The 23,567-nt window shown below is 35.1% G+C and overlaps 1 protein-coding gene across 4 annotated transcripts in view; it reads right to left on the bottom strand.

Annotated features, from left to right (window-relative positions):
* The window catches only part of LOC123550877 (dynein axonemal heavy chain 5-like), a 98,231-nt gene that overhangs the window by 40,171 nt on the left and 34,493 nt on the right, over positions 1-23,567 (bottom strand). For all 4 annotated transcript variants that reach the window (XM_053540239.1, XM_053540240.1, XM_045339342.2 and 1 more), the window contains 23 exons: positions 21,620-21,826; positions 21,269-21,349; positions 20,560-20,964; positions 19,980-20,098; positions 19,265-19,564; positions 18,762-19,002; positions 18,398-18,524; positions 18,135-18,207; positions 17,600-17,753; positions 17,156-17,422; positions 16,599-16,727; positions 15,709-15,846; positions 14,860-15,084; positions 14,024-14,196; positions 11,608-11,786; positions 11,204-11,391; positions 10,766-10,960; positions 9,822-9,956; positions 8,236-8,343; positions 4,925-5,224; positions 4,247-4,490; positions 3,848-3,960; positions 970-1,134 (listed from right to left, as the gene is read on the bottom strand). In XM_053540239.1, coding sequence (XP_053396214.1) covers positions 970-1,134; positions 3,848-3,960; positions 4,247-4,490; positions 4,925-5,224; positions 8,236-8,343; positions 9,822-9,956; positions 10,766-10,960; positions 11,204-11,391; positions 11,608-11,786; positions 14,024-14,196; positions 14,860-15,084; positions 15,709-15,846; positions 16,599-16,727; positions 17,156-17,422; positions 17,600-17,753; positions 18,135-18,207; positions 18,398-18,524; positions 18,762-19,002; positions 19,265-19,564; positions 19,980-20,098; positions 20,560-20,964; positions 21,269-21,349; positions 21,620-21,826 — 4,266 coding nt within the window. The remainder of the gene's footprint in view (positions 1-969; positions 1,135-3,847; positions 3,961-4,246; positions 4,491-4,924; positions 5,225-8,235; positions 8,344-9,821; positions 9,957-10,765; positions 10,961-11,203; positions 11,392-11,607; positions 11,787-14,023; positions 14,197-14,859; positions 15,085-15,708; positions 15,847-16,598; positions 16,728-17,155; positions 17,423-17,599; positions 17,754-18,134; positions 18,208-18,397; positions 18,525-18,761; positions 19,003-19,264; positions 19,565-19,979; positions 20,099-20,559; positions 20,965-21,268; positions 21,350-21,619; positions 21,827-23,567) is intronic.

Genomic DNA, 23,567 nt, shown 5'->3' with positions numbered 1-23,567 from the left:
ATCTGAATCCTTGTCTTTACCAATAAATGATAACTATTCTATGTCTAAAAACTGATGTAAATAATAAAACAGTGACAAAGTACCTATCATAAACTTACTGATGGAATTCCAGACCAAAGATGGTCAATTGGCCCCACTATAAGTGGCAGTAGCCAGTGATCGTGCCAAATGGTTTGACCAAAGCAGTCTGGTATTCAGTAATTTTATGTGAATGTGAACATATTAACTGTGACCAGGCATAAAACAGTGATATAAAAAAAATTATTGAGGAACTGTCTTTCAAAACTTACCGTATTAGAAAACTGTAGAACACAGACATACAAAACTTTAGTACATGAAAGAATACTACGAAAACTTTTAATTTTCTGGACATAAAATTTCTAGTATAGATATCTAGTTTGTCGTACAAGAGCTTTGAAGCTCATGTTGTATGTTGAGCGTATGCGATATTTTGTCAAAACCAGCTTTTCTGTGGGGATATGTGTTTGTGGTTTTCAAATTTTGAACAAAACTGAATAGAAATTTTACTTGTTTAGTGGGATATAATTTCACAGATTGGCTGAACCATGAATTCCTTGAAAATTATTCATCCACGAAAATGAATGATTTCACATTAAGAGACATTATAATCCTTAACAGATTTAAACTACACTAAAACATTCACTTTGAGAAAAATCCATAGATTTGTAATAACTGCTGTGTGGCCCGAAGTCATGCACCACAGTCAATTAACTTGAATTTACAAGTTTCTTTGAATGCATCTGCAGTTTATTTTTTGAGAAAACCCATTCAGGATGTTTTCTGAGGAAAGTGAATAGTAACAAAAGTTGGCATTCAAATGAAACACCGGACGCTTTTTGTGGAAAAACTTTAGTTATAGGAATTTTTAAAAGAAAGCCATCAATAGTCTTTTATTTTCTTTGTTATTAATAATGAATTGCCTTTATACTGAGTAAAGGGTGCACCAACCTTCTTTCTGTCATTCTGTTCAAGCAATGCTCCGAGGGACCACATGATTGCAAACAGGATGAGTTTTTCCAAATGTTCCTTGGGAATGTCCTTGTTGTCATCCCGACGTGGGATCAAACCCTCCAGCAAGTCAATAGCCTGACGTACATAGTTACACTGCAGAACCTGTTCAACCAACAAAAAGTTGCATTTAGAATCATACATGCTCAGAAAGACAGAATGTCTAACATAGTACTATAGTAATTTGGAGAAATAGTATCATGAAGTCTCAGGGAAAGAAGATGTCTCATTTAGCATCATAGTGACTCAGAAAGATAAATTATCTCACTTAACCCTTAGCCTGCTGGCAGCAAGTGTTTCTGCCTTTGCGACCAGTGCAGACCAAGATCAGCCTGCACATCTGTGCAGTCTGATCATGGTCTGCACTGTTTGCCATTCAGTCAGTATCTTTTTGGTAAGCACCCCTTTTAACAGTTAATGGTACTGTCCAAACTGAAAGATGGACAAGTTCATTATAGACATTTAGCAGGGTAAGAGTTAATATCATAGTGGCTAAGACAGAAAATGTCTCATTTACAGAAAAGTGAAATACCTACATCTAAAAACAAGAGGACCATGATGGTCCTGAATCGCTCACCTCTTCCCACATGACCCAGTTTTGAGTATGACGTCGTTTTTTCTATTATTTGACATAGTGACCTAGTTTTTGAGCTCATGTGACCCAGTTTTGAATTTTACCTAGATATAATCAAGATAAAAATTCTGACCAATTTTCATGAAGATCCATTGAAAAATATGGTCTCTAGAGAGGTCACAAGGTTTTTCTATTATTTGACCTATTGATCTAGTTTTCGAAGGTACGTGACCCTGTTTTGAACTTTACCTAGATATCACCAAGGTGAACATTCTCACTAATTTTCATGAAAATCTCATGAAAAATATGGCCTCTAGAGAGGTCACAAGGTTTTTCTATTTTTATACCTATTGGCCTAGCTTTTGACCGCACGTGACCCAGTTTCGAAACTGACCTAGATATCATCAAGGTGAACATTCAGATTAATTTTCATGAAGATCCATTGAAAAATATGGCCTCTAGAGAGGTCCAAAAATTTAAATAATTTTAGACCTACTGACCTAGTTTTTGACCGCAGTTGACCCAGTTTCAAACTTGACCTAGAAATCATCAAGATGAACATTCAGACCAATTTTCATACAGATCCCATGAAAAGTATGGCCTCTAGAGAGGTCACAAGGTTTTTTTATTATTTGACCTACTGACCTAGTTTTTTACGGCATGTGACCCAGTTTCAAACTTGACCTAGATATCATCAAGGTGAACATTCTGACCAATTTTTATGGAGATCCATTCAAAAGTATGGTCTCTAGAGAGGTCACAAGGTTTTTCTATTTTTAGACCTACTGACCTAGTTTTTGACCGCACATGACCCTGTTTCAAACTTGACCTAGATATCATCAAGATGAACATTCAGACCAACTTTCATACAGATTCCATGAAAAATATGGCCTTTAGAGATGTCACAAGGTTTTTCTATTATTTGACCTACTGACCTAGTTTTTGATGGCACGTGACCCACTTTCGAACTTGACCTAGATATCATCAAGATGAACATTCAGACCAACTTTAATACAGATCCCATGAAAAATATGGCCTCTAGAGAGGTCACAAGGTTTTTCTGTTATTTGACCTATTGACCTAGTTTTTTAAGGCATGTGACCCACTTTCTAACTTGACCTAGATATCATCAAGGTGAACGTTCTGACCAATTTTCATGAAGATCTCATGAAATATATGGCCTCTAGAGAGGTCACAAGGTTTTTCTATTTTTATACCTACTGACCTAGTTTTTGACCGCATGTGACCCAGTTTCGAACTTGACCTAGATATCATCAAGATGAACATTCAGACCAACTTTCATACAGATCCCATGAAAAATATGGCCTTTAGAGAGGTCACAAGGTTTTTCTATTATTTGACCTCCTGACCTAGTTTTTGACCGCAAGTGACCCAGTTTCGAACTTGACCTAGATATCATCAAGGTGAACGTTCTGACCAATTTTCATGAAGATCTTGTGAAATATATGGCCTCTAGAGAGGTCACAAGGTTTTTCTATTTTTAGACCTACTGACCTAGTTTTTGAAGGCACGTAATCCAGTTTCGAACCTGACCTAGATATCATCAAGGTGAACGTTCTGACCAATTTTCATGAAAATCTTGTGAAATATATGGCCTCTAGAGAGGTCACAAGCTTTTTCTATTTTTAGACCTACTGACCTAGTTTTTGATGACACGTGACCCAGTTTGGAACATGACCTAGATATCATCAAGGTGAACATTCTGACCAATTTTCATGAAGATCTTGTGAAATATATGGCCTCTAGAGAGGTCACAAGGTTTTTCTATTTTTAGACCTACTGACCTAGTTTTTGAAGGCACGTGACCCAGTTTCGAACTTGACCTAGATATCATCAAGATGAACATTCTGACCAACTTTCATAAAGGTCCCATGAAAAATGTGACCTCTAGAGTGGTCACAAGCAAAAGTTTACGGACGCACGGACGCACTGACGGACGACGGACGACGGACACCGCGCGATCACAAAAGCTCACCTTGTCACTTTGTGACAGGTGAGCTAATAATTTATAGTCCTATTCAAGAAGGTCATAACTGTAACAATCATCCACTACTAACATAGACCAGGGTTTGCTGTGCCCTAAAATCTCATACAAGAAGTATCTGAACTGTGTACAACATTATATAATATTGACAAAATAATGTGTACATGTATGCCTTATAAAATTTAAAGAAAGCAAAATACATCAAAATAGAACTTGAATATATAAAACAGCAGACATACATCCATCTTTGGTTCCATGAACTGTATAACGTTGGTGTAAAGTACGAAGAAGAGTTGATCAAACACAGTGAAAATCACGTCCTGCTGACCTGCTGGTCGTGTCAATAACCAACCTAAAAGATAAACATTATTCTTTTATTTAGTAATATTTCTGGGTTTTTTTTACATTTTATTTTCTTTTTGTCAATTACCTTGATTTTTTCTTGTTTTCTGTTTTGAAAGCAAGTTCCCACATGTTTCTTTTCTTCATATTTTTTAATCACCAGTACTAAAGTTAATACTTTTTTGTAAAAAATTGCTTTAAATGAAAACTTCGATGTACTATACTTTGTATCTGCATTAATCTATAGAATGAACAACAATGGACCTAAAACTTACAACTTATGGTGTCTTACGTACCTTTTAGAATTGGATTCCAGTCCAGAATAGAGCTGCTCATAAACACCATGCCGTTTCTGGACACTGTGGCAGGCGAGGCATTGTCAATGTTGTGTACCTCAAAGATAATCTTACAATTAGGGGCCATAGGGATACGATCACCGTTAGCTAATGTCAAAGTTTTGTTGTCATCCAACACAGAGTTCAGGTTTTCAATCCAGATAGCGTCTACTGGTCCATCAAGCAACAGCCATACATGGTCACCCTGATTTCAAAGGAAAAATTTTAAAGCTGAAGTAACTGTTATATGTAAACCACTCTTATATGAAAGACATTATACAGTATATACATCCTATGATAAACTTCTTGCAGATCTGGAAAACACCCTCAGACACAATGGCATCTATCACTCATATTTTTTTATCTAAAGTGTTCAAATGTTTTCTTTAAAAGATGTAAGTCTGTAACATGGCAATCATGACTTATCTGTATGAAACAAAGTTAATAACTAAGTTTTCACATTTTAGTGCTGAACCTTAAAGTAAGTTCTTTTAGTTAACATTGATGCTCGTTGATTTTCTTTTAAATGAATGTTTTACTTTTCCTACTGAAGTCTAGAAAATCTCTGTTTATTACAGCTGATAATTTCATGTTTCATTAAAAATGTGTTATAATTATGGAAGTAAAACAGTTGCATACCTTCTTTGTTTTATGTGTTCTTCTCCAGAGTGTAGAGAAGATACCATCTGTCCAGTCATTGGTGGCGACGTCTAAACGCCCGAACATCTGAGGAGCTGAAATAGCCTTTGGGTTCATTCTCATTTCTTTATGGGGCTCACCGCATTCTGTCATAGCTTTCATCAATGTATGGATACACTTTGTCTTGCCTGCACCACTGGGTCCGAGGGTCATCATACCGTGACGTACACGCTGGGTCTCAAACAGTTGGATCAGTTTAAGCACCCATGGTGCATGGTTGATCAACCCTGCTTCAGTAACCTAAATCAAGCAAGATACAGACTAACAGTCACCGATTTGTATGATACTATGATTATAGCAAGCCATAAGTTGAATTTTCATAAATACCCAAAACTGATAACTAAATATCTGCCTTAGACAAGGAAGTACCTTTTCAGTACCTTGCCCTATGCATATCTGAGAGAAAAAGTATGTTTTATCCAGAATCGTTTGGGGGCACTTAGGTTTGCCCTTTTTTCTTTTTTCTTCTAAAAAATAAAACATTTGAAAGACAGAACCATATTTAGTTTACTGATAGAGTAATATTAACCAAAAACATAACCAAATAAACAAAAATACCAACAAATAATAGCGTAAATACATGTTATATTCTAGACACCACTAAACTTATATTAACAAATCTAACATTTAAGTATATACTAATATATCTCAAATGATTGTTCACCAAGAGTCGAGACAATATTAATATATAACAATGAGACATCAAAATAAAGTTGCACCCTAAAGAGATACAAGATATTCACTTTAAATTTCTGATTTAAGGAGATCAATATAATGTCAAATATAACCTTGCTAAGCAATAAAACTCTATTATGCATTCAAGAACTATTAATGAGCTGCACCACAAGATAACCAACATAGTTCATTTGCGACCAGAATGGATCAAGACCAGCCTGCTGCCCGCTTTCAAAGGCTATTGCAATTAGAGAAACCGTTAGCGCACAGCATGGATCCCGACCAGACTGCACATGCCCAGGCTGGTCCGGATCCATGCTGGTTGCAAATGCACTATGTTTGTTTTCTCATGGTGCGTCTCATTTTTCAGTGAAAAAACCAACTACTGTTTTTCAAGTGTGACGGTCTAATAAAAAATATTTTAACCACTGATGCAAAAATTCTCCATCTCCTATCTTTTAACCCTTACCCTGCTAAATTTCTATAATGGACTGGTCCATCTTTCAATTTGGACAGTACCACTTATTATTCAAAGGGGTTTTCACTGAAAATTTACTGACTGAATAGCGAACAGTGCAGACCATGATCAGACTGCACGGATGTGCAGGCTGATCTTGGTCTGCACTGGTCGCAAAGGCAGAATCATCTGCTGCCAGCAGGCTAAGGGTTAATAAAGCTTCAAAAGAGAAATGAGAATTTTGCATCAAAGTTAAACTACATTTTCAGTCATAAGTATATCCCTGCCATAAGTTGGGGCTCATGTACCGGTATCTTAGTATAACACACTTAGACACCTTTATAATTCCTTTTTTGTTTGTTATAACAGGATTTGAAAAATAATATTTCTTGGAGATTTCTATGACAGGGAATACAATTTCAATTATTACCCACATGTATGAATCTGTACTTGTGACAATCTCTAAAATCATGATTATCTTAATGTTTTAACCTTTAGCCTGCTAACTTTCTATAATGGACTGGTCTATCATTCAATTTGGGCAGTACCACTTATTATTCAAAGGGGCGTTTGCTGAAAATTTACTGACTGAATAGCGAACAGTGCAGACCATGATCAGCCTGCACGGATGTGCAGGCTGATCTTGGTCTGTACTGGTCGCAAAGGCAGAATTACTTGCCGCCAGCAGGCTAAAAGTTAAAATACATCCACAAATCTTAATTTTTTGGTAGGTACTAGATCTAACTTATAATCTTTTGTTACTTTTCCAACACAGATTTATGCAAGGCATGTGGGTAATAATTACCTTAATAAGACAGTATATATTACAATATTGATTGAATTTTGATGTTCTGTTTGGGCTGGACTTGGCTAATTCTTGTTCAATTTACTGTAAAATCAGATATTTTGCCAAGCTAAAGTTTGCTATGTATATGTGGTAGAATATTTCTGATAAAGGGCCAATTTTGTTAGCTATACAGGGTCATTGATAACAATTACACTACTGCAAGTATTTATTTTCCTGAACAAAGTGAGTTAACAAATATAGTGAAAATAAATCCTTCATGAAAATTTCCTGTTTTACAATAGACTAACTAGCCAATCTTCTTTTTTCAGATAAATTCAATATTGTATGCAACACTGCCAATAGCAATTTCATCATCAACATACTGCTACCAAACAGGGAAGGATATAGTGAACTGTACAATAATTTAACCATCAAAACACCACAACTTGACATCAACTAAAGTATAATGTATTGAGTAAAAAAACTAAATCTTCATACTGATATAGTTTACCCTTGTGTCCTTGTTATTTTGTGTTTCCTTAATCTACAAGTCACATATAAACAGTTTTACAAAATGCTTTGAGCATTCAATCTTAATACTTAAAAATGCATATACATATATTATCTCCCTTTGCTATCATACTGAGATCACTCCAAATGATTTTTATTTCATACATGTTATAACCAAATGCACATACTAGATATTATATATAGCACTTAATTCTTTTTTGCAGATAGTAAGACACCTGTATTTTGCAAATTAAAATGCCAGCCAGATTTGCAAGGGTGGTAATTTTTACAAATGTCTTTGACAAATGAATTCATTGACCAGACAACAGCTCAACATCCTTCCTATTCTAACAGTATTGCTCTGAAAACAATCTGTGTGAAGAACAATTCTTTTCTAATGTGCAAGCACTAAGAGACATACAGCAATCATACAGTTATATACTTCACAATACTGAATTCTAGCCTAAGGTGTAACAATTTGTGTTGAACTGAAATGTGCAAATAACATCTATTTCGTAATGTTCCTAAGGCAAAATGCTACTTCTGAAATTAAATGAGTATTGACTTCTAACTGGTGTATATGGTAAATGGCTGTTTATTTCCCATTTTTGCATTTACATGTATACTACACTGAAGGAAAATTATCATATTCTTTCAGAAATGCCAACACAGGATAAACTGGTTTAGAATAGTTTTTTTCCAACTGAAATGTTGATAAAGCAACGAGAGCATTTTCATTTCTCGATCGCGCACAGTTCCATGTCCCAAAATATATGAGAAACTGTTTGTGTTGTTGAAGCATAAAAAAATATTAATGAATACCTTCTTCTCAATAGCTGCCTCCATCTCTGGGTACCCGGCTTTGTCAAGAACAATTCCTGGGAACAAGTCGTCAATAAGTGACATAAACAGTGGCTCGTCTTCATCAACCTGGAGGAACAAGCAAAAACATTTTAAGAAAAAAAAAACTAAAATAGAATCTACTGAAGTGGTCAAACTGATGTAATAAATGTACTGGCACAAATTATTAAATAATACAGACAAAATTTTTTGCGTCATAATTTGAGAATAAAATTCAAAATTAAACATAGTTATCAAGAAAAGGATGAGGCTTGAAAGATGTTATTTTTTATTACTGACTTCCTCTACAATTTATATTCATACTGTTGGCCTATAACAAATCTTCAAATGTAGTGCTTAGATCATTTTGCAAATGTCATCTGTTTTATTTTCATAGGACTATGAGAAACAAGAGCTGTCGGAGGACAGCAACGCTCGACTATTCAACAGCCTTGTCAATTGAATGAATACAAAAGTTGAAAAAGGGGCATAATTTTGTAAAATGCAAAGTAGAGGTATTGAACCTCTGTACTGCATGTCATATCATGACAGTGAACAAGTGTGTGAAGTTTCAATCCTTTCCAATTTGTGGATATTGAGATACCAGCTTACATACAAAATCTTAACCAAAAACTGCTAAGTCAAAGGGGCATAATTTTGTAAAAATGCAAAGTAGAGTTATGGGACCTTCACAGTGCATGTTAGATCATGACAGTGAACAAGTGTGTGAAGTTTCAATCCATTCCAGATTACATACAAAAAATTAACCAAAAACTGCTAAGTCGAAAAAGGGGCATAATTTTGAAAAAAAGAGAGTAGAGTTACGGGACTTGCTTAGTGCATGTCAGATCATGACAGTGAACAAGTATGTGAAGTTTCAATCCATTCCCATTAGTAAGTACTGAGATACCAGCTTACATACAAAACCTTAACCAAAAATTTCTAAGTCGAAAAAGGGGCATAATTTTGTAAAAAAAGCAAAATAGAGTTATGGAACCTGTGCAATGTAGGTCAGTTCATCACAGTGAATAAGTGTGTGAAGCTTCAATCCATTCCCACAAGCGGTTACTGAGTTACCAGCTTACATACAAAACCTTAACCAAAAATTTTTAAGTCGAAAAAGGGGCATAATTTTGTAAAAAAGCAAAAGAGAGTTATGGAACCTGTGCAATGTAAGTAAGTTTGTCACAGTGAATAAGTGTGTGAAATTTCAATCCATTCCCACAAGTGGTTACTGAGATACCAGCTTACATACAAAACCTTAACCAAATATTTCTAAGTTGAAAAAGGGGCATAATTTTGTAAAAAAAGCAAAAAAGAGTTATGGAACTTGTGCAATGTAAGTCAGCTTGTCACAGTGAATAAGTGTGTGAAGTTTCAATCCATTCCCACAAGTGGTTACTGAGATACCAGCTTACATACAAAACCTTAACCAAAATTGGAACGCAGACGTGGACGCGGACGCCGACGCATGGGCAAGTCCAACAGCTCTACTATTCTATGAATAGTCGAGCTAAAAATGGTTTTGTTTCCCTAAAAATACTCCCACAAAATACAGCAAAACTCACCAGTTTTGAGAGGTTCATGTCTCTTAGAACTCTCATCACACACACAGTCTCGGGATCATCTGGGTTGGCACGTTTGAATGCTCCTAATGTACGCAACACAGACAAGATGTTACGTAAACCAAAATCGTAATGCACCTGTAATAGATTATGTATGGTAAATGTATAATAACATTCAACACCAAAAAAATATAATAAACTAATACTGCAAAGCCCTTGAAGTGGACTAAAAACAATGTCATAGTTCGATACAAATGACACTCCTAGTCTCAAAATAATGTCTCAGTGGTTGACAGAAAAAATCTACATCATAATTAACATCATCAATCAGAATGTCCGAAAAAATGAATTTACATCAACTTGAATAATCATATTTCCATGAAAAACACATCTAAGATCATAAACAATACACACAATAAGCAACAATTGCAATATTTATACATTTATATTCCGTGTTTTATACTGTTTTTTAACATACATACTGTGCATATACACCATGTAACCACTTACTATCAAACCAGTAGTAGAATCCTTTTTTGATGCATGGAGTGATAGATCATTCAAATCAAGATAAGAAAAGTTTAATGTTTTTCTGCATGTATCTTATTACAAGTGTTTTTCAAAAGAAAGGAAAAAAACTTTAGCTCAGACATTTTTAGTCAGAAAATGATATAAAAGGATGAATTCTCAAATCAAAATCTGTCAATTTATTTGTTTGTCAATACAAATGTATATGGTTAAGTTCCATCATAAAAATCTTCTTTGTACCATGGCGTTTCCTGTAACAACAGTATTTCAGTTGCAAAAATTGATGCAATTTAATGAAATATGATATAGTACTTTTTCTTGAGAAGGTATTGCAGTTGTGGAATCATTAGCTTAAATTGGTATACAAATGTATTTCTACTCTAAGTCTACTAAATAAGAACAACTGTACTTCACTGTACCTGTTTGGTGAGCTGTTCTTCACACAGTTTGTAGAGAGTAAAGAATTTCTTTGCAAGGGCAATGTTCTGTTGGAAACCACAGGAAGCCAGCTTCACACGGATAATGATAGCTCTGTCTGGAACCATCATAGCCACTGTACGGAAATTGATCTTCAGATTCTCTGGCAACTCTTGTCTGCCGGCATAACCTGGGTTCTGGATAAAGTAACACAGAGAAATTAGTATGCTACCAAAAGCTTAATATTTACTCAGAAAAAATGTATTTCATATGCATGTATTTTACAGTAAATAGTTTGTTTCAGACAAAGTTCATAAAAGATAAGACACAATTAAGTTTCCTTCCAACAAAAACAAGAGTACTTTAACATAAAAAGAACTAATTGAAATCATAACATATAGATACAATTTAAAAGAAGTTCTTTAATTATATAGTTTTACCATGGTCAAGAAAATTCCAAATTCCATGTCCATATCGACATTGTCGCCGTCAGTGAATATGAAGGAAGGTTTACGTTCCTTCTTACACTGTAGTACAATAGCAATCTGCTGGGCAGCCACAGACAATACAGGCAACTCAATGCGGTTGAACTCATCAAAGCATCCCCAGGATCCAGACTGGGCCAAACCTGAAAAAAGGAACAACCTTTTTACATACCACTGCAAGATCCTAAAACCATGGCACAGGAATCACTAGCATTGAAAACTACCTTTTATCAATTCATTATCTTTTTGTCAGAGGCCTTTCTTCAGTGAATAGTTACAAAACTAAGACAAGATTTAGTTACATGGTGTTTCAAGGCAAAATTTAAGCATCTGTGCTGTAACCAAACAAACCAGCTCACCTTTGTAGATGCGACCAAGACCTCTGAAGTCCATCTGATCTGAGCAGTTGAAGACAACAACGTACTTGCCGAGACAACGACCCATGTCCTTGGTTGTCTCAGTCTTGCCAGTACCAGCAGGTCCAGCTGGGGCTCCTCCCAGACTCATACCCAGGGCCTGAGACAGGGTGATGTAACATCTGAATATAAGAAACATAAAATGAAGAAATCAAAAGCTGAGATTTTACCAATTCATTCACCTTAGAATGTTTATAAAGTTGCATACCACTGTATTTAACTGACAAACCAGAAAATTATGAGGCAACAGACAAAGTCAAGTGAAAATCCTCCAAATAGTTACCCATAAAAGTTTTGAAAGACTGTTTTCTATTTTCAAATTGGTTGCCTCAGTGTGCAATGGAGCTGAATTATTACAAGAGGACCATGATGGTCCTGAATCGCTCACCTCTTCCCACATGACCCAGTTTTGAGCATGACGTCGTTTTTTCTATTATTTGACATAGTGACCTAGTTTTTGAGCTCATGTGTCCCAGTTTTGAACTTGACCTAGATATTATCAAGATAAAAATTCTGACCAATTTTCATGAAGATCCATTGAAAAATATGGTCTCTAGAGAGGTCACAAGGTTTTTCTATTATTTGAATTATTGACCTAGTTTTCGAAGGTACGTGACCCTGTTTTGAACTTTACCTAGATATCATCAAGGTGAACATTCTCACTAATTTTCATGAAGATCTCATGAAAAAAATGGCCTCTAGAGAGGTCACAAGGTTTTTCTATTTTTATATACCTACTGGCCTAGTTTTTGACCGCACGTGACCCAGTTTCGAAACTGACCTAGATATCATCAAGGTGAACATTCAGATCAATTTTCATGAAGATCCATTGAAAAATATGGCCTCTATAGAGGTCAAAAGATTTTAATAATTTTAGACCTACTGACCTAGTTTTTGACCGCAGTTGACCCAGTTTCAAATTTGACCTAGATATCATCAAGATGAACATTCAGACCAACTTTCATACAGATCCCATGAAAAGTATGGCCTCTAGAGAGGTCACAAGGTTTTTTTATTATTTGACCTACTGACCTAGTGTTTTAAGGCACGTGACCCAGTTTCAAACCTGACCTAGATATCATCAAGGTGAACATTCTGACCAATTTTTATGGAGATCCATTCACAAGTATGGCCTCTAGAGAGGTCACAAGGTTTTTCTATTTTTAGACCTACTGACCTAGTTTTTGACCGCACATGACCCAGTTTCGAACTTGACCTAGATATCATCAAGATGAACATTCAGACCAATTTTCATACAGATCCCATGACAAATATGACCTTTAGAGAGGTCACAAGGTTTTTCTATTATTTGACCTACTGACATAGTTTTTGATGGCACGTGACCCACTTTCAAACTTGACCTAGATATCATCAAAATGAACATTTAGACCAACTTTCATACAGATCCCATGAAAAATATGGCCTCTAGAGAGGTCACAAGGTTTTTCTATTATTTGACCTACTGACCTAGTTTTTGATGGCACGTAACCCACTTTCAAATCTGACCTAGATATCATCAAGGTGAACATTCTGACCAATTTTCATGAAGATCTCATGAAATATATGGCCTCTAGAGAGGTCACAAGGTTTTTCTATTTTTAGACCTACTGACCTAGTTTTTGACCGCACATGACCCAGTTTCGAATTTGACCTAGATATCATCAAGATGAACATTCAGACCAACTTTCATACAGATCCCATGAAAAATATGGCCTTTAGAGAGGTCACAAGGTTTTTCTATTATCTGACCTACTGACCTAGTTTTTGAAGGCGCGTGACCCAGTTTCGAACTTGACCTAGATATCATCAAGATGAACGTTCTGACCCATTTTCATGAAGATCTTGTGAAATATATGGCTTCTAGAGAGGTCACAAGGTTTTTCTATTTTTAGACCTACTGACCTAGTTTTTGATGGCACCTGACCCAGTTTCGAACTTGACCTAGATATCATCAAGGTGAACATTTTGACCAATTTTCATGAAGATCTTGTGAAATATATGGCCTCTAGAGAGGTCACAAGGTTTTTCTATTTTTAGACCTACTGAATTAGTTTTTGACAGCACGTGACCCAGTTTCGAACTTGACCTAGATATCATCAAGATGAACATTCTGACAAACTTTCATAAAGATCACAAGAAAAATGTGACCTCTAGAGTGGTCACAAGCAAAAGTTTACGGACGCACGGACGGACGGACGACGGACACCGCGCGATCACAAAAGCTCACCTTGTCACTTTGTGACAGGTGAGCTAAAAACATAAGAGAGAAAGCTTGATGCAATAATGCTACAGACACAGTCACATGCAGAATGTTGGATTGCAGACAACTGATTCTTGACAAATAATTTATAGATTTTACCTGTCAGTAAGCGGTGTGATGACAAGACGTTCTGTGCAACCTAAGAATTCATTCTGGTATGTGAAGTCCACATCAGTGATGGAGATCTGACATTTGTCTATATCTTCAATGAAGTAGAATCGAGACTGTTTCAGCCACTCAAAGTCACCTGGAGACTTGATATGCATTTTCACCTACAAATTATAAAACAATAGTGCACTGTTTATTAATTCCAAGAGTTCCTTCAGTCAATACTTATTTTATACTTAGACATTTAACCTGAACTGAAAAGAATGTTTGAAATATAATCTGAATCAGCCGGAGAAAAGATTGGACAGATGTCATATGATGGCTGACAATTCTGGTCTCCTGCCAAAAATTATACCTTTGACCAATATATGGATAAAATAGCTGACCCCAAACTACTACATAAATGCTACCCCAAGAGTTTCTCTAAATACAACTGGTAACAAATTATCTGAACCATAACATATCAGGTGTCCTTCGATATGTCAAAAGATTAACTAGCTGGTTATTAAGTTTAGTCTTTTACAAATACTTAAGTTCTGAAACACATTTACACTACTGAGAAAAAATTGTTCAAAATGACCTTTCAAGCTGAATTTATAACCATTGTGTATTAACTAAACTGAAAAACACAAAATAGATTTTTAATTGAAAAACAAAAAATAGGGCAGTAGACATATTGGATATTGTAACACATAAAAAACAGCCTGTGCTTATCCCTAAAGGATTTTTTGTCATATGGATCACCCCTTTAATATGGGTATGTAATCACTGTCTCAAAGATTACTTTGAACCAAACTATGAAATGAAGAACTCAGCAAACTACTAACCATATCATCAAAGATATCTTTCTGATGCACGTGAATGGTAATCAGAGTCTCATATTTTGTTCTTTCAATTTTTTTCAGATCTGTTGTTGTCATGTTAATGAGTTCGTTCAACATGTCCAGGAACTTCTGGTTAGTGTTAGCCATCACTTTCTTGTCAACGCGGGCATTGGTGAGGGCTTCCTCGGCATCACGTGTCCAGATCATCTGGATACCTAGCAGACCGATCTAAAAGTACAAGACATAGTTAAAAATTACTGTATTTGCATTGAAAAAAGTCAAAATTATACCAACTGAATATATACTTCAAGCCTGTAATTATTTTGTGTAAACGTAATATTGATCTGGTAATATATTCCCTAATAAATCATGCTTACACAATCTTTAAAGAGTAAAAATAAAAGAGTTATAATAAAAATACTATCTATCAAAAAAAATGTTTCATTGAGAAACAACATTTGAAACACTGTTAATTTCTTAATATTTGTGAACGACTGAATTTTGCTGATTTTGTGGTTGCATATATCTCTGAAATTTAATCCTAATGACTAAATTTTCCCATTCATACAATCTTCAAATGTTGAAATCCAGGAATTCGTAGCCCCACAAATTGCCATATTGGCTAAAATCATTTAATTAGATGCCCATGAATTAAATGATTTCATGTTATATGGTATAGTGAGTTCATTAAAAGTTTTGGTATATTACAGAAATTAAATACAAACACACATTTTCTTAAGCAAATATATCAATTTTTGCGATTCTTCAAAAAAAATTTTTTTTAAATATGTGTCCTGATTGTCTATGGGGTAATGCTGTGTGTTCAGAATAATGAAAAGATATGCTTTTTACCTGTGCTGGGTAGTTATTTTCAAACTCTATCATATTGAAAGCTGGATCTCCAATTTGTATGCTTGCCATTCTGATGACACTGTGTACCGACTTCTTTGACATATTCAACAGCTCTCCCAGCCATATCTCAACATTACCCTACAAACATGGTAACCAGAAGCCTAAATGATTGTGAAAACATCCTAAAACATAGTCATAACTACAAATGGCAAATTACAACATGACTTTGATTCAACAATAGAACTTTTACTTTGAAAATAAATGTAGTTTCCAGTAAACACTACAAAAGTTAATGGAACTCAATTTGAAAGTTAATTTTATAGTCTGACTAACCAAGTTCAACCAGTATTCAGTTCATTTTATATCTGTGAATTAAAAAACACTTCTCTCCCTAATAATACTGAATCAAGTTAAAAGTTTTCACATTGAGAATTTTGCAAGTAAAGAATCTGACTAGGACTCACTGCAGACCTGGAGTGCCAGTATAAATTACAGACTCCGGTATATACCGGATTCAAGCAATTTGAACAAAAAGTATCTTTAATGTATATATTTTGTAACCATGGTAATACTAACCCTAACCTTTAGTCCGTATATTATACATATTATACACTAAATGCGTGCGAACATGCAATAATTTGCGTATTTTTGCCGAGCGCTCCAACTGATAATCACTTCCGGACATGCGCAGAAGACCGCTCAAGCTCTGCAATGAGCAACATCGAAAGAATTTAATAACTAAAACCCTGACAAACTAAAGTGTAACCTCTGTAAACCATACACTGATTGTTTGTTGCACAAAGGTTGCTTTAACAAGAAACCAGTCGAGTTGAAAAGAATGCATTTAACTGTCTTTGTGTTGAGGAAATTCTGTAGAATGTATCCCTTACCTGTGCCATAACTGGTGCTTCCAACTGTACAGTTTCACCTTCCTGGGAGTTAATCTCGAGAATTTTATCATACACCTTCTCATCAAAAGTGACCAGTCTGGTGTTGTCAAACACGCTCAACAAGTGGTTCTGTATCATAGACAAAATTCACATTAATAATCATATAAAGTAAAAATATAAGCGAGCGAAAACACCAATACACAAGAACATTGTATTTTATTCCCAATTTTCTCTGTACCTATAAAATATCTATTAAAAAGGCTAAGGCAGGGATTTAAAAACTGTTACTTTCTATAGTTCTAGGTTTCAGACATGCTGACATAGCTATAAGATCATATGGCCCCTACTTAGTTTCTAAGGCTGAGAAAGAACCCAGGTGCCTCTTCAGTCATTATCTCAGGCACTGGCAAGCACCTTGGTGGAAGCAGCAATTTTTCAACATGCCAGCTGGCTTCCTCACATGAAAAAATTCAACACTGAGCCACAAAGGTCTGTCTGTCTTAAAAAATGCACAGAAAGAAGTTCACTTCTTTAAATTAAAATATGTGAACACATACCTGAATGGTGTGGGAGTCACTAGCCTGACCAAGGATCTCAAGAAGGGCAGGGTCAGACACGAAAAAGAATCGTGGAAAGACGAGACGTTTCTTTTCCAGGTATCCAGTCAGAGACTTCTGACAAATTTCAAGCTGTTCAAGTAGATGAGGCAGTAACTGCATCATTGTGTCGTCACCAACACAGCAGTTAACAACGTTTGACTGTTCATGTGCACGCTGCATGATCTTCAACCAGGACTTGTCAATGTTGCTGAATCTCTTTGCTTCCTGTAGAAAAATTACAAAAATGGAAGACATTAGAACAAGGATGACAATCAAATATTTTTTATATTAAAATAACAAGTTTCTGTAATGCATGTTACTTCTTCCAATTCCAATTTCAAAACTATCAGCTGGTAAATTTCAGTACAAATAAGAAAGTAAAAGCAAAATAACAGAACAAACCTGTGGCAACTGTTTGGCGATATCACCACCAACAAAGACAGCTTCCAGGTAGATCCACAGGTTTTGTACAATCAACCAGTTTTCAATAATCTCAGTAGTGCCGGTCAGTTTGTGAACCCATTCCTGAATTTTTGGCTTGAACGGGGCATTGTATCTGGAAAATATACCAATGTTAACTTGTGTAATTATCTGCAAGTCTGATCAATATTTTTTTTTCTAATAACTTCAAAACATATTTATTGAAAAATCATTCCAAACCATTAAGACAATAACTAGTAACTAAAGCAAGATTTACAAACTTTAAAGAATGTGAAAGATAACAAGATAGAGATTATGTTTTAAAATATGAAGCTGAACAGAAATATTTTGTGTTAGAAACCTATCATGATATCAAAGTTTTCAAGGAACAGAGATATTCACTAATTTATCATTGCCAAAGTGCAAACTTTTCTTCATGTAAACTGTAGGCTGTGTGTTGCTAAGGAGAACATGACACTGTATACTACAGGTGTTGCTAGGAGACTGTATACCATACCTGTTGCTAAGGAGACCACCAAGTACCATCAAGCTGTCTTCCATCAAGGCCACTGTATCTGATGTGGTGTCACCTGAATTTAAGGAAAAATAGGTAAGGTACTTCTTGCATGATATTGTTTAACAGGTTTTCAATGGCTAATTTAGTTACAACTTTAGATTATGTCTTTAGTCAACCTGTCATGAAGGACATTCACTCTTTGTCTGGAAACACACTTTGATGTTATCAGCACTGAGGTCTTATATGTTAGCTGAAAGACTTACCTTTAAGAAGGAGTTCTCCTCTAGTCTTGAAGTTTGAGAACTGGAATGACTGGGTGCTCCAGTCGTTAACGACCTGCTTCAGCTTAGCTTCAATATCCTTCTCCTTCACCGCTGAGATACACACATCCTGTAGTAAACAGTAAGACAGTCTGTTATCTCTAGAGCACTTGTTAATTAATATTCTATTTTAATTACAATATGTGCGATCCGAGTAAACGTGGGCAAATAAGATTTAAAGAGGTGTGGATATTACATAGCAACCTGGTTTTTTACATACTATTAAACAATTTTAAAGTTAATGCATTTGAGCTGTGCAAGCCATTTAGTATTGGATACTTTTTTAACTCTTTGCTAGTATTCAAACCTCAATATCTTCTTTGTTTGGTAGCAGTGGAGCCTCCATGAGGTTACGGAGGAGGAAGCTGTCAGCCTCTACGTCAAATGTGTGTCCTGTGATCTGGGCAAGTCTTTCCCAGTGACGTGGCATCATAGCTTTGTTTGCCATCATCTCAAGCAGGGGACAAGTCTCATTAAAGTCATCAATTGTCTTTTTCAACTCTTCGTATGCCTTCCATTCCTTCAAGGCTTTCGGCAGTTTACGACATCTATCAAAAAAAGAGATGTAGAGTTAACTGACTTTAGGTTCATTCAAAGTAATTATTTACAAACCATTCTGTCACTTCACCTGATTTTATTACATTGTTTTTAGAATAATTCAATAAAGGCATCAATAATACCCAACTTTTATTTTCACTTTTTATCACTATGTTTTTAATTGTCATTTCCTCTCCTATTGGGAGAGGTTCTATTCCATCTCTCCACTTCCCATAATTCCCCATTCACAAATCACTAAAACAGTATACTTACTTGTTTTGGAAGTCTAGCAGTTCGTTATTGATTTTCTCAATATCTATATCCGACCATGGGATATCCTGGTAACCATTCACGTTCTCAAGCACAATATTGTACAACTGATAAAGTTTCTGTAACAAGTTCAGTTCTTTCTTTATCCTCTGTAGTTCTGGATATGGTGTCACTGGTAAACCGAACAACTCCTCACCGCCAGAGTAAGTTATATACTTGCGCCAAAGTTCGTCAAATCTCGACTGGTATATATTGAGACGATCAGATGCTTCACGCGGCTCAATTCCTTCAACCATGGGTCCCCTAAAAGGTGTAATTTGTTTTCAAATTATGCAATAGTTGTTACTTGACAGAAAACGTTCTAGATAATCAAGACTTTAGTACTTTGTTAATAACTGAGTCGAGATGGTTGAAATTTTTCATACTGCAATTTCAAAAATTAAGGAGGGTTCTAGTATTGTATCAATCCAGACAAACCAGTCGAATTCTGAATATTTCATTTCTTTTATCAAGCAAACTGTGGGACACAGCTTAACCTGTAACAATTGTGCTAATTATATCAACTACTAATTAAACAGGCCTGGGCTCACCTGTCATTAACTGTGTTTAATTTTTATAATAATAGACATAATTTAAACTGTTTATATGTCAAGTAAGAATACTTTTTCTAACTTTTACAGTGTCTGTACATTTTAGCTAAGAAAGAAGCAATACTAACTTTGTGTCATAGTCACCGACAAATTCTGTCTGGTCCTTTATAAACTGTTCCACACCAGCAAGCAAGTTGGACTTGAACTCCGGCTGGATCTCTAGAAGGTGGTCTTGTACTTCCTGGGACTAAATTGAAAAACAACAGACATTTACAAATGAGACAAAAATTTCAAAAGGGACATAAAGAAAATTTAAAAACTTCTCCTTCCATTGAATTAATCAGTAAAATATCTAACATGCAGGTAATGATAACTCAAAATTTCCGCTATCATTAAATCACTTTATAAAACATAGCAAAAAGGAGATAACACAAATTTTAAAACTTTACATGTCAGAAAATCCTATTTCAGTGGTGTATATACATTAGGAACACAAAAGAAATACACTGACTTTGCTGGTAACTACATGACTTAAGAAGTGTCAAAAATGAAAATTATATTCTTTACAAAAGTTATCAATAAAATTTTATGATGCATATTCATTTGACCCCCATAATCAGTAACTCATAAGTACATGAAAATCTTTACACACATAGAATATAACCATAAATGTGTATGCAGTATTTGAAAATACTGTTATATGAATACCTGGGTAGAAAGTTTCTTCCAGCTGTAGGATAGAGAATCAACTCTCTCTGCATTGCCATCATTGAAGAAGATGTTGTATCTATTCAACATGGCATAAGCCTCTTCAATGGGGTGAATGGTCATGTCAATACGGATAGACGACTCTCTAATCTCTCCCAGCGAAGCCATGTGAGATCGGACATCGTCCAAATCCTTTACCGGACGTGACAATTTCTTCATCTGGTTTTCCATGAATTCTAGCATTTCGTCCATGTCCTGTGCACATTTTTCATTGAGTGCCTTTGAGAATGCCAGTTTCCAGTTACGGGTCTCGGTAACGAGGGCAAGTTTTAGTGGGTCGGTCACGAAGGTCACTGAGCCTACACGATATGAGGGAACAATCTCCTCGAGTTCACCTTCCAGGCGCTAAATAACACACAAAGCAGAGATTCAAACCAATTGTAAACATCAAAGAGTTTAATAAGTACATATTCATACAATTTGCTTTAATAAATGAAAGGTCAAACTGGTAAAAAAATCATTCATTACCTAAGCAGTAACTCCACTATTTATAACATCTGATGCTGAAATTCATCAATTCCTCCAAAAACTTCTAGTTAACAGGGTCTTGTATATATGTATGATGAACTGAATTTAGTTTTTAGAAGTAAAATTTAGACTAGTTTGTCTAAGTTTTTTTTCTGTTAGAATTAAATGGGTAAACTCATACCTGGTAGTATTTGATCTGTTGTTCTAACTCAGAAAGAATTGGTTTCTCTTCCATAAACTCCTTCACAGCTTCATCGGGGTTCTGCACAAAGAAAACAAAGCATTGTGAATATGATTGCAATACGATTGAATTTTTTTATATTCAGTCATTTTTAAACATGTTTATGAGAAATGACTGCATTAATCTTGATAAATTCTTCTGTAATGATATCATACACAAAGATAAATTTTGAATTTTACAAAAACAGTTAGCACATGCAGTGTAAATCTTCAAATTAACAGAATGGAAAACTTGTTTCGTCTCTGTAAATGCATCATCATCTTAAGCATAATAAGTGTAATAAACATTCACCTTTGCCCACAGATGAGAATACTGAGAGAAATTGTCAACAACTTCCTGTACGTCTGCTTTAAATGTGCTGATGATTGAGTTCAGCTGAATAACTATTTTCACAACGTCTTTGTGTTCACTGATGATCTTGTGCAGAGGTTTGATGAGTGATGCCGGCTTCATGATAGCGCCTTCCTCCGCCTGCTCACTAGCAGCTACCTCCATCTCCTGAACATAATGAAATAAATACAAGTCAGTTTTTGCATATGACAACAGAACTGTCTACAGTCTGCGCAAATCATTAAAGATAGTTCTTCTATATATCATATTCAAGTATTGAATGCTCTTAAATATATTATAAATGAGAAGTCAGTTTCTGTATACAGTACAAACATGATACAAACAGTCAAACAACCATTGTCAGTTCTTTTGGCTTGATCATTAAAGCATTTTTTATGCAGATATGCTCCTTTTGAACATAAATAATTCATAGCAACAACAGATTTCTTGGTTTATAACCATATATCTTTTAAGGAACAAAGACATTTCCTTTGTTTTTAATTCTCACCCCTGTAAACTCAATTCATCTATGAGAAGTTAAACTTAAATTTCCAACTTAATGATTTTGTTGTCTGTCCAAATGCTTTAGCTTTTGAGCTTTTTTTTTTAAAATGGTCTCTACTGCTGACGAAATTTGAATAACAATAAATTTTCAATGAAATGTATCTTTTTGGTATTTTTTTTTTTTATGAGAATAAGAATTTAATAATTACATATACATGTACATGTAGAGATAAATAAGGTGGCATTTCTTTCTATCAACAAATAGTCACATGTCTTTGTTTTGTGTTATTTACATGTAAATATAAAACATAACACATAAGAAAAACACTGAAATGTTCAAAAAGACGCACACCAATTTCCCACTAAACCAGAAGCAAGCGTAAGATATTCAAGCATGCGGTATGTAACCCTGGTTCAATATGCTCTTACTTTTTGGGATTATTCATACTCTTCCTTTAATGTATCTTATTATACCCATATATTTACATTTGCCCTATCCTTTCCTATTGAAAATTATGACGTTCATTTCGTATGAACAGCAAAAGGAAAAGTGCGAAAGTTACGTCAACACTGCATAGATAACCGACCGCTGTTTTGACGACGTCCGAGTATAGTCAAGGAGAACATTCCTTAGATGACGTTGCAGCTGTCTGGTGAACAGTATGGCCGGGAAGCTGATTTTAATGTTAATTGCAACAGAATGTGTGAAATTTATAATATCATCTTGCTTACAAATGGAAATAAAATAAAATGTAAATATAAGTAATGAAATGTTTTTGGTGTTCATGCGAAATTAACGACAAAATAGGATCGGGAAATTAAACATGAATCGCTAACTCAATTCATGGATTTGCCGATCCTATTCTGTCGTTCATTTCGCATCAACACCCAAAAATATTTCATTAAATAAATGTATATGCACTGTGATAGGATCAGTTAGCAGGGAGACCAAAGACAAGCAACTTGCTTGAACATCAAATGAAAAGAAGCAATAGAACTCCACTTTGTGTAGCATCAAATAAATTAAGGTTAGGAACTACGGAAGGCAAGCACTTTGGTCTATGACCTCTACCACACAGCATCAGAGGCCACTAACTAGGGTCTAAAATCCCAGGACATACTTTAAAGATATGTAGTGTTTCTTTATAATTTCAGAAAAAAAAATGGAAAAGAAATCCCATGAAAATTGCGAGTCCAGTACTCATGTTTGGACACTACAAACCAGAAAAAAATGTATAAAACTTAAATTTTGATGCAGAATACTGCTATAAATATCATGAAATTAACTAGCTTTTACAAACTATATTGACCAGGGCTACAGCATAAGCAATACACAGAAATCTCTACATATACATGTATTTAGGGGATTATCAAGTTCACAATTTCAATATACCACAATGTTCAG

The sequence above is a fragment of the Mercenaria mercenaria genome, chromosome 4 (assembly GCF_021730395.1).
Source record: "Mercenaria mercenaria strain notata chromosome 4, MADL_Memer_1, whole genome shotgun sequence".
Classification (NCBI taxonomy): domain Eukaryota; kingdom Metazoa; phylum Mollusca; class Bivalvia; order Venerida; family Veneridae; genus Mercenaria; species Mercenaria mercenaria.
The sequence above is the reverse complement of the archived record's forward strand: the minus strand, read 5'-3'. Positions and strand labels throughout refer to the sequence as shown.